The sequence below is a fragment of the Sinohyriopsis cumingii genome, chromosome 5 (genome assembly GCF_028554795.1).
Source record: "Sinohyriopsis cumingii isolate HCF-2022 chromosome 5, ASM2855479v2, whole genome shotgun sequence".
Taxonomy (NCBI): domain Eukaryota; kingdom Metazoa; phylum Mollusca; class Bivalvia; order Unionida; family Unionidae; genus Sinohyriopsis; species Sinohyriopsis cumingii.
The window spans coordinates 29,617,846-29,629,614 of NC_142965.1; the positions used below are offsets into that span (position 1 = coordinate 29,617,846).

Consider the following 11,769-nt stretch of genomic DNA (forward strand, 5'->3'; position numbering starts at 1 on the left):
TCACATAGTCAACTAGAAACCTTGTCCACACATAGTCAACTAGAAACCTTGTCCTCATATAGTCAACTAGAAACCTTGTCCTCATGTAGTCAACTATAAACCTTGTCCTTACATAGTCAACTAGAAACCTTCTCCTCACATAGTCAACCTGAAACCTTGTCAACACATAGTCAACTAGAAACCTTGTTCTCACATAGTCAACCTGAAACTTTGTCCACACATAGTCAACTAGAAACCTTGTTCTCACATAGTCAACCTGAAACCTTGTCCTTACATAGTCAACTAGAAACCTTGTTCTCACATAGTCAACCTGAAACCTTGTCCACACATAGTCATCTAGAAACCTTGTCCTCACATAGTCAACTATAAACCTTGTCCACACATAGTCAACTAGAAACCTTGTCCACACATAGTCAACTAGGAACCTTGTCCTCACATAGTCAGCTAGGAACCTTGTCCACACATAGTCAACTAGAAACCTTGTCCACATATAGTCAGCTATAAACCTTGTCCTCACATAGTCAGCTATAAACCTTGTCCTCGCAAAGTGAACTAGAAACCTTGTCCACATATAGTCAACAAGAAACCTTGTCTTCACATAGTCATCTAGAAACCTTGTCCTCACATAGTCAACTAGAAACCTTGTCCACACGTAGTCAACTAGAAACCTTGTCCACACATAGTCAACTAGGAACCTTGTCCTCATATAGTCAGCTAGGAACCTTGTCCACACATAGTCAACAAGACACCTTGTCCTCACATAGTCATCTAGAAACCTTGTCCTCACATAGTCAACTAGAAACCTTGTCCACACGTAGTCAACTAGAAACCTTGTCCACACATAGTCAACTAGGAACCTTGTCCTCATATAGTCAACTAGGAACCTTGTCCACACATAGTCAACTAGAAACCTTGTCCACATATAGTCAGCTATAAACCTTGTCCACACATAGTCAACTAGGAACCTTGTCCTCATATAGTCAGCTATAAACCTTGTCCTCACATAGTCAGCTATAAACCTTGTCCTCGCAAAGTGAACTGGAAACCTTGTCCACATATAGTCAACTAGAAACCTTATCCTCACATAGTCAACTAGAAACCTTGTCCTCACAGTCAACTAGAAACCTTGTCCACACATAGTCAACTAGAAACATTGTCCACACATAATCAACTAGAAACCTTGTCCTCACATTATCAACTATAAACCTTATCCTCACATAGTCAAGTAGAAACCTTATCCTCACATAGTCAACTAGAAACCTTGTCCTCACATAGTCAAATAGAAACCATGTCCTCACATAGAGACAAAGATACTTTATTAATTTTTGTCTTCGCTACAATTTGATCCAAGTCTCCAGCATTTACAATGAAGTCTACATATCAATCATTTGGATAACTCTGACACTGTAAAACATCCGTAAGTTGGTTTGGTTAACACACGGCCAAGTTCGATAACTGTATTACTTGTAGATTATAGGTCTTTCATGGCACTTAAAAAAAGAAAAATATTCTATACATATTTAAAATGATGTTCTCTTCATAATACTGTACATGTTTACCGATCAGCGCGTCGTTCATTAATTTGAAGAAATCTTCCTCGAAATCGTGTTTATTTTTATTATATTTTTGGTCAAAAATTTAAGTTAGCTAAATGTGAGATTTAAGTCATGATTGTTGACCAACGAAGACAATTCTTTATATTTTGTACAGTATTAAATCCAATTATATCAAAGCGTTAGATTTCCTTATTGATTTCTATTTTTTTTGGGCGGGGGTTCTACCCTAAGAATCATTTATCAATTTCTTTTACGACAGGGGATAAAGCATACTTGTCTGTAATTAAGTTCACTATAGTCTCTATAGTTAATGAGTAATCGTTGAAAGACTTATGCTAATTTACATAAATATCCAAATCCACTTCTTAAATACAAGTAGAATAATAGTAATCTTTTATTTCGAACGATCGTATTTCTATATATCAAACTTGTTCACAAGAATTCCATCCAAATTGTTTTTTTTTTGTCATGTATTGTGATACATCCTACACCATAAAGATTGTTGATACTAGGTACATAAGAAGAGACCTTGCCCTTTCGAACAAACTGTCATGTTTTATCTTAACCTTAACATCTTTGCCGAAGCAGTATTCGTATGTTTTTTGGTGGTATGGTTGTTTCATTAAACTGTCAAAGTTAGCAATGCAAAGGTCTATTTTTAGATGACATATTTCTAAACTGTTTCATTGATCTGTCAATGTTTCATTGCCCAAACTTTAATCAGTTTGTTCTATGTTCGATTCTGTGAATCTAAGGTTATCTACAATTCTGATTGTCTATATTGTTATTCCACCATTTCGTACTGTCATGAACCTATCAGTATTTAAATGCTTAATCAAATGGTAGAGCGTCAGCCTCAAATGCAGGATGTTGCGGGTTCGAACCCCGGCAGAGTCATACCAAAGACTTTAACAATTGCACTAACATCTGCCTCGCTTGGCGATCAGCATTAAGAGGTTAGTGTTATGACTGGTGAGCCTGGTGTCAGGATAATGTGACTGGGTGGGACATGATGCTACATGCCTTTGGCAGGATGCCCTGGTGCTAAACATTACTATAAACTGTCACACTGCAGACATTGTAGCGATATGACTGAATTTGTTTTTAAAGCTACGTTATAAATCTAAATCACACACACACACACACACACACACACACACACACACACCATATGGATTATTTTAAATATCTTCATGATCAGATTCCTTTCATAACCGTACAAAATAGGACTGGAACTGTGATATCTAGAGGATATATTTGTAATTCGTATTGCATTCGTTATGTGCTGAAATTCTATCCTTGACTGGTAAATGGTCATAGTTTTGAATTTTGTTTTTAAATATATTTCGTCTTCTTCTGTGAATACCATAAATTTTGCCGAAAGGTTTACTTGGAAAAAATTTCAATGAGTTTAACTCGTCTGTCATAGATAAGTTATAAAAGATCTCAAATTCTGGCATAAATTTTATTAATAGTACATCTGCTATCCCTGGGTTTTGTATCTTTTTTTTATAAATCATAAGACAGTTATTTCCGGAGTTTGGGATCTACCTGACCACTTCCATGGATATGATTCCTCGCCTTTACTGTGATCTTGCGTGAAATGGAGATGTTGCTAAATCACTTTAATTCCATGGAATGTCGTCAATAGACTTAAAGATTTAAAATCCACAGCAGTTTAATATGCCGTGTAATTGAAGTGATGTCAACTACAGTTCTTTGAGTATGTCGTACTCTTGGAGCAAGTCATTCATAAATCGATGAGAGAGAGAGAGAGATAGAGAGCACATTTTACTCAATTTATAAAGATATATATATATATATATATATATATATATATATATATATATATATATATATATATATATATATATATATATATATATATATATAGTTCAGATGAAGAATTTAAACATTTTCACCTATGGAGAGAATTGAGCTGTAGATCATTCGTTCTGAAATTCAACGTTATACACTTCTAAAAGGCGTCCCCAGTGTCTAATATTGTACAATTATTTGTATATTGACATAAAAGCAGACGGCACTTAGTGTTTGCTACTCTGGTCAAAGCAGCTTCACTAGATGTCGAGGTCTTAGTTTTAGCAATTTAAAATTTGGTGGGTATTTCTTAATGTTGGTATTTAGAGGTTTCTCATCACTATGAGGTGGTGATATTTTAATATTTTAATTTAGATTTTTGATGGTTTCATAAAAGGACAAAGCTTATGTGTTATTCCGGACAATATTTATTCACTACTGCACAAACTTGTCACTCATGCCAGACAATTCGCTTTTTAAAATTAGAATGGAACATATTACTCTCATCAGTACCATTGCATGGTAATTCTACCTCAGCTGAAGTAACACCTACCGTGCCAAGATGATCGGCAATGGACTTCTCTATAGACTAAGTCTCCTAGCACCTGCTAAAATTCTCATTAGGGAAAATTCGTTTACCTATGTTAGACTGATATAAACATTTTGATACATCATACATATGTGGTGTGTGTGTGTGTGAAAAACCCAGTTTTGTGGCCCTCGTTATTAAAGGTATATTTAAGTGTGACAGGAATATGCAGATCGGAACTCGTATGCAGATCCATCGTAATGGCAACAACTTGTCTCTCATGCAAAAAAGTTATTTTCTCTTAAATTGGGTTGGGGTAAATTTCCCTAATCCTCAGAGGAAGTCGCTGTGAATGTGCCAGTAATTGTTTTTATAGACAGTATCGTCTTATCCCTGTTTATATTGCCTCCTTTGGAACAATTTCGTTTTCTCGTGTTAGACGGAGATAAATTTGTCTGGTATAACACATATATGTGAAAAATGTTGTTATGGTATAACGGAGTTAGCTTTGAGTGTCTCAGGAATATTCCCATGGGAACATGTATTGTCGGTCCACATCTCCGTGAAGCAACTTGTCCCTGATGCTAGAAAAATTGTTTCCTTAAGTTGGATTGAGGCAAAATTCTTTTAAGAATACATTCAAACAATATGCATAGCTTATACCGGAAGTAGCTCTGGGTGTGCCGGAAATGTGCAGATTGGAACCTGAAGATGGGGTCCACATTTCTTGGCAGCAAAAGAAATTTCTTTTCTCTGATTGGGATCGGTGAAACTGTAGACGACGAATGTAATGTAGTTTTATTGTCTTTTTTTCCTGCATACGTTTGTACTCAAAACAAAGTTTACTGCTGTAATTTTCTTTTGAGGAACTTACAAAATAGAGTTGACGAATATATGTTATTGCTAACTTTATATAAATCCCTAACCTACCGTACGCATATTCAATAATGAGTGACTAATAATCCCACAATAAATTTACTAAAAAGGTAATTAACTTTTTCTTAAACAAACTGGCACGAACTGCATTCTAGATCTCGACTAAAAGGGTTGGATTAAGTAGTCATCCTCCCAAATTTCGACAGCAAGGTCACGTTGCACTCAACGTCTCATATTTCTCCTGTGCCACAAATAAAATAAAACTGCTTTATTCATTACCTTGTTTTGTGCCCTCGATACTAATTACGAAGAAAACTGACACGGAGGCTTGTAAAGGTGACATACATGCAAAGAAAATAAGTTATATTTGTCAGAGAAACTTCAAAAAATGCTAACAGCCTTTTACTTGTCACGCTTTTCAAATATTTACAAGAAGTTATTAAAGCTTTGAGAAAGCTAAGCATAATAAAAGTCGAGATTTGCGGAATTTTCGGAAATGGTATCTAATTGTAATTTACAAGAATATGTACTGTCTCTGCTGAATTAGAGCCATTAGGGAACGAACTGAGATCCTTCTTACCGTACTGCTACGGAACAATGGGCACTAAGCGTATGAGATCAATCTTATCTTCAACTATTCGAACTATTTCTGAACATTATTATAACACAGGTTTTAAAGAAATAAAAAATATTGTATATTTCCATTTAAGATAACAGAAACAATGAACAGGAAAAAAAACATTTTTGTTGGACCGAATACCAGAGGGAGATTCACAGTAACTATTGCGTTTGGTTTTGTTTTGTTTTGTGCTATTTTTTTAACTCCGTTGCATGTAAAATCTGTCCTTTTGTTTTAAATGCGTTCATATCAGAACTTTTCTTTCATAATCTGATATCACAGAGCGCATTGTACATCGTCTGACATGTCTGACATTACTGAGATACAAACTGATGACAACACCCATGTTACTTTTACTGGACTAGCAGATCAAGGGCTCGAGAAAATAAAACTCTAGACTTGAGTTTCCACTTATTCGTCAGAAACGACCGTGTAAAGAAACGAGGTTTGTGATTGGCTTAAACTTGTGCTTATGCTAGAGAGCTTTGAGTTTTCCAGGTCTGGTTTTATGTACAATGAAATACGCAGAGCTCTGATTGCCAGTACGATCGGTACTAAAATATATCGAAAACATGAAGGCCCACAATTAAACAATTATTGTAAAACGTGTGACCTTGATGCCAGGGTCAAAAGGTATAGCGTGTTATCACCAAATAAATTGTTATAATGATTACTTTGAGATATGACGAAATTCCGCCAACATGTTTAGAAAATAGAAGCGAATAAAAAAAATTGTAGCCCAAAACTTAACGCAAATTTTCTAAGACTTGACCGCAAGCGAGCATAGTGTAACTTGCCATCTTAATCGGGACATACGAATACTTAATAGTTCTTACAGAAAACAAACATTTCTTGTGACAAACCTTGTGGTGCAATACAAAGTCGTCGAAAAACAGTTCTATATTATTAAACCCAGAATGTAACTTTGATGCGACACATTTCAGAAGAGAGGTTAATCATATTGTTTTTTTATAAGTCTATGCATTCGTGGAACATTGTTTAATAAGTTTGATCTTGAATCAGTGTTCCGAGTCTAATGAGTTACTCTTGCACGAGTGTTCAGACTACTACACCACGCAAAATGTATACTACATCACACCCCTCAGTTTTGCTGCTGACCAGTAGCGTATTTAATTATACGCAACGGTGCAGATGCGTAACGCAGCGCAATAGGAATACCATGGCTTTAAGTTATAAGATCTCTTCCCTATTGACTTCGAATGTAGTGTGTGTGTGTGTGTGTGAGAGAGAGAGAGAGAGAGAGAGAGATTTGGATTTTTAACGCAACTTTAACAAATGTTCTTTCGTTTCGTTACGATGTCTGCAGTATGGCAGTTTATAGTGATGTCTATCACTGGATCATCATGCCGCAGACACGTATCATCATGTCACACACAGTCACATTATCCTGACACCAGGTCGACCAGTCCTAACATTAACCTCTTAATGCTGAGCGCCAAGCTAGGCAGCTTCTAGTACCATTTTGTAAAATCTTTGGTATGATTCGCCTGGGATTCGAACCCGCGACCTTCTGCATCCGTGGCACACGCTTTATCCTCGAACACCGGTGTGGTGGACAAAGCATGAACAACAACAACAACAAAAGTAATAATAATAATAATAATAATAATAATAAAGCACGATCATTTCTGCAAAGACACATATTACAGTCTCAGTAGCTCAGGAATATTTGCATTTTTTTTTGTTAACCCTTGTTCTCTTGGGAGATTGGACATCCATATAAAACAGATATTTACAAGAATTGTCCTTTCTTCCTGTGCTTGGCTTCTCTGTCTCGTATATCATCCCTAATGAAACCACTCGATTGTCTGTCGCTGACAATTATGAAGCAGCTACTCACTCAATGTAACATAGTTTTGAAGAAAATGTTCAAAGACTGGGTAAGATTACTAATTATTTAACATTATCCTTGGAAAAAATACTGTGTTTTCGTATGAAAGGGGTTATTTAATTATCCTTTCAAAAGAAGACGGCCAACCAGATACTTACTGCAAACGCATGCAGACCGTATGTTAATACGGCTGGTTATATCGTGCATGTTTCTTTGGCGCAATAATCTCGTTGCTTACGAACTGACATGACAGTTCATTGTTTTGCTTTTACCGCACGAACTGCAGTGAGTGCATGTGATGGAAAGAAAGACTCGTTAAGATTTGACTGCAGCCAGGGCCTCGTCCCGTATAGATATCGTTGACTGCATCGGATCTAACATTATATAAATTGGTATTATTTAATTTTAGGTTCTAGCTAAGGATTAAATACATGTTAAGTTAATGTGTGTGCTCATCGTTTACTGTAACAGCAAAACAATAGTACATGAAAACTATGTGAAAAGTTTATCTGGTTGTCAAACCCTGCAATAAAATATACACCTACTAGAAGAAAGGGATTATAAACGGTAAATGGACCTCCAGCCAGCAAAATGTAAATTAGTCGCATAAAACTACAACCCGAAAGGTCATTCCCTACAGTCAGTGAATCCTTCTATAAACATAGGAACGTAACTCATATGACCTAGATATTTCTAACATGGGATCTTAACCAGTACTGCGTAAAACTAGGACAAGGGCGTACACAGCCATGGTAAGACCAAAACCTGGAATATTGTGCTTGTCCACTAAAAATGGCACAGAGAATAAGGAATCAAATGGGGTCCTTCAGTAATGATGAGTACACTAAATGGTCGTCCTGAAGGCATCATATTTTCTCCACAGTTGGAATATCTTATGACAATTAGATATTAACATAAAAATGAGTTATGACACTTTCAAGGATACCAAAGTCTGTATGCCAAGTTATTGCAATTAATAACTATGATGTTTTGTATTTCCGGAAACTGTCCACAGATCTCACAACATCTCATATTTCACCTTAGGTGCACATAAGTGATATAGTTCTTTAGACCCACTGAGTAAAAGAACACAAACATCATCATAAACTTCGAGCGTTTGAAGGGCGGGGTGGGGGGGGGGGGTACTTTCAAAGCAAAAATCTGGATGGAAATTTCTGGAAAAGGTTTTAGATTCTTTTTGTAATTTTAAATATATACCAAAATATTTTTTAAATATTGGGCCTTTAAAGTAAAATTACTGTTTATTTTTATAAAATATTTTTTCGAAGTAACAGGAATTTAAATTTTTTTATTAGTATTCAAGCGAGTCCTTCTGTTTGGACTTTATATTTGTGTCACCATTGTCCTCCGTGTCTTGTGGAATAAAGCGTGCTTTAGGAGCAAATCACACTGGAGCAAATGCAACCACAAACATCGCGGTTAAGCTTTATTGTTGCAACAGACACAAAAGGAAAATGTGTTCAATAAGTCCAACACCTGTCATCTCCTCAAGGTATCTTTAAATTTGGTGATCCAATCCGCTGTTATTGCTATATGCTGCCTGTCTTAGCAAATAAGAAAAATTTTTTACGATTTTCTCTGACTCTTCATGGAGATTTGCCAACAAGAGAAGATTGCTGCTTGCATTCAGTAGAAAACAGATTTTAAGCCTAAACAGAAAATAAAATGTTTAACAAGTTCAGGATATTGTCATTTCCCTAGGATGACAAAGAAAACATGTGTAATTCGGCTGGTTCCAGAATTTCATTTCTACTAAAACATCCAGGCATTTCATTCAAATGCAGTTTTATGCAGAAAATGCAAAGTAACAATGCTTATGATTGTATATGATGTATCCATATTAGTACTTAAAATAAGTAAGATAGTCATTGATATGATGTGTCCATATTAGTACTTAAAATAAGTAATACAGTTATTGATATGATGTGTCCATATTAATAATTAAAATAAGTAAGATAGTCATTGATATGATGTGTCCATATTAGTACTTAAAATAAGTAAGATAGTCATTGATATGATGTGTCCATATTAGTACTTAAAATAAGTAAGATAGTCATTGATATGATGTGTCCATATTAGTACTTAAAATAAGTAATGTAGTCATGATGTGATGTGTCCATATTAGTACTTAAAATAAGTAATGTAGTCATTGATATGATGTGCCCATATTACTACTTAAAATAAGTAAGATAGTCATTGATATGATGTGTCCATATTAGTACTTAAAATAAGTAAGATAGTCGTTGATATGATGTGTCCATATTAGTACTTAAAATAAGTAATGTAGTCATTGATATGATGTATCCATATTAGTACTTAAAATAAGTAATATAGTTATTGATATGATGTGTCCATATTAATAATTAAAATAAGTAAGATAGTCATTGATATGATGTGTCCATATTAGTACTTAAAATAAGTAACGTAGTCATTGATATGATGTGTCAATATTAGTACTTAAAATAAGTAATGTAGTCATTGATATGATGTGTCCATATTAGTACAGTCATTGATATGATGTGTCCATATTAGTACTTAAAATAAGTAATGTAGTCATTGATATGATGTGTCCATATTAGTACTTAAAATAAGTAATATAGTCATTGATATGATGTGTCCATATTAATAATTAAAATAAGTAAGATAGTCATTGATATGATGTGTCCATATTATTAATTAAAATAAGTAAGATAGTCGTTCATATGTGTCCATATTAGTACTTAAAATAAGTAATGTAGTCATTGATATGATGTGTCCATATTAGTACTTCAAATAAGTAATGTAGTCATTGATATGATGTGTCCATATTAGTACAGTCATTGATATGATGTGTCCATATTAGTACTTAAAATAAGTAATGTAGTCATTGATATGATGTGTCAATATTAGTACTTAAAATAAGTAATATAGTTATTGATATGATGTGTCCATATTAGTACATAAAATAAGTAATATAGTCATTGATATGATGTGTCCATATTATTAATTAAAATAAGTAAGATAGTCGTTCATATGTGTCCATATTAGTACTTAAAATAAGTAATGTAGTCATTGATATGATGTGTCCATATTAGTACTTAAAATAAGTAATATAGTCATTAATATGATTTGTCCATAGTAGTACTTAAAATAAGTAAGATAGTCATTGATATGATGTGTCCATATTAATACTTAAAATAAGTAAGATAGTCATTGATATGATGTGTCCATATTAGTACTTAAAATAAGTAAGATAGTCATTGACATGATGTGTCCATATTAGTCCTTAAAATAAGTAAGATAGTCATGTGTGCATGCTATCTTATAACTAATGCGTCTGATTTCATTAAAAATGTTTTTAAAGCATTAATGAAATATAGAACAAACTTAATAAGTGATGCCGTAAATGTTTTCAATGAAAGCTATAGTTGTGTGGGTTGGATCCCAGGGGCAACTTCGGTAGTCGAAGAGGAACAGTCTAGAGAGATGAATCTAGACAATATGACAAATCTCTACACACTTTTTTCTTCTTCTTCTTTTTTTTAAAAAAAATGATATTTCGTCCTGTCTGATTACTAGGCTTTCCTCTACATTTTCTTCACTTTTTTATTTAACCAAAATTACCGCATCAATACAGAGTGGTCATAGCTGACAGGATAGATAGATACATAAATAGATACTCACCATTTGCAAGGTAGATACAAGAAAACTGAATCCATATCAACGTAAAGAACCCATCAAGCTTGTTGTAGCCCATCGCTGTAACAGGTTTCAATGCGGGGAATTCCACTGCCTCCCTCGTGCTGTCTTGTTAAATCCCTTTAAGCAAATGTATATTTTCTGTTTAGTATGACGATATATGAGAGGGTTCCATGCATTTTGTAGCGTGAGTCAAGATGACACATTTCACGCTTGGAGCGATATTCTAATTTGGTTCTTTGCATGTGATTATAATACCATATTAGGAGGGTGCGCCCTGGTCGTGTTTAGTTCATATTAATATCATAATAACTTTTGAATCAACTTCCTTACAGTTGAAAAGGAACAAACTTTGGCAGATATAAAAGTGTTTGAAAGATAGTTTACAAGACAAAGATCAAATAAATAGAGGCAACTCGTTGCGATGAGTGGTCTGTTTATCCGACTTGCATGGTATCGCAGACAATAGAATCCGTGGAATATGCTTAGTGTGACGAAAATGTTTTGGGATCATGAAAGTCACGATTGATTTAACAGGCGTGTTGGTAGTGTTAAAATTTATACGAAAAAATGACACTTTCAGTCATGTGTCATCCCCATGATTAATGAATGCTATAGCTTTTGACTTTAATTTGTGCTAATCGTCATACAAGCTTTAATTAACAACCAATACGATATTGCGGTGACACGTTACAAAGGTCCTCCATCATTAAATAGGTCATTTGTTGCCGGAAGCTTCAATATGAATGGCTGAGATTTTCCTCTTCAAACACTATGCCATGTAATTATCGCACTATTGTCTACTGCGTTCTTCTTTTCA

The 11,769-nt window shown here is 34.5% G+C and overlaps 1 protein-coding gene across 1 annotated transcript in view; it reads right to left on the reverse strand.

Moving 5' to 3' along the window:
• Nucleotides 1-11,177, reverse strand: part of LOC149798864 (uncharacterized) — a 38,803-nt gene extending 27,626 nt beyond the window's left edge. The window contains exon 1 of the mRNA XM_089957775.1: nt 10,935-11,177. Within this exon, the coding sequence (XP_089813901.1) occupies nt 10,935-11,007 (73 nt within the window). The 5' untranslated portion in view covers nt 11,008-11,177. The remainder of the gene's footprint in view (nt 1-10,934) is intronic.
• Between the last annotated feature and the right edge of the window lie 592 nt (nt 11,178-11,769).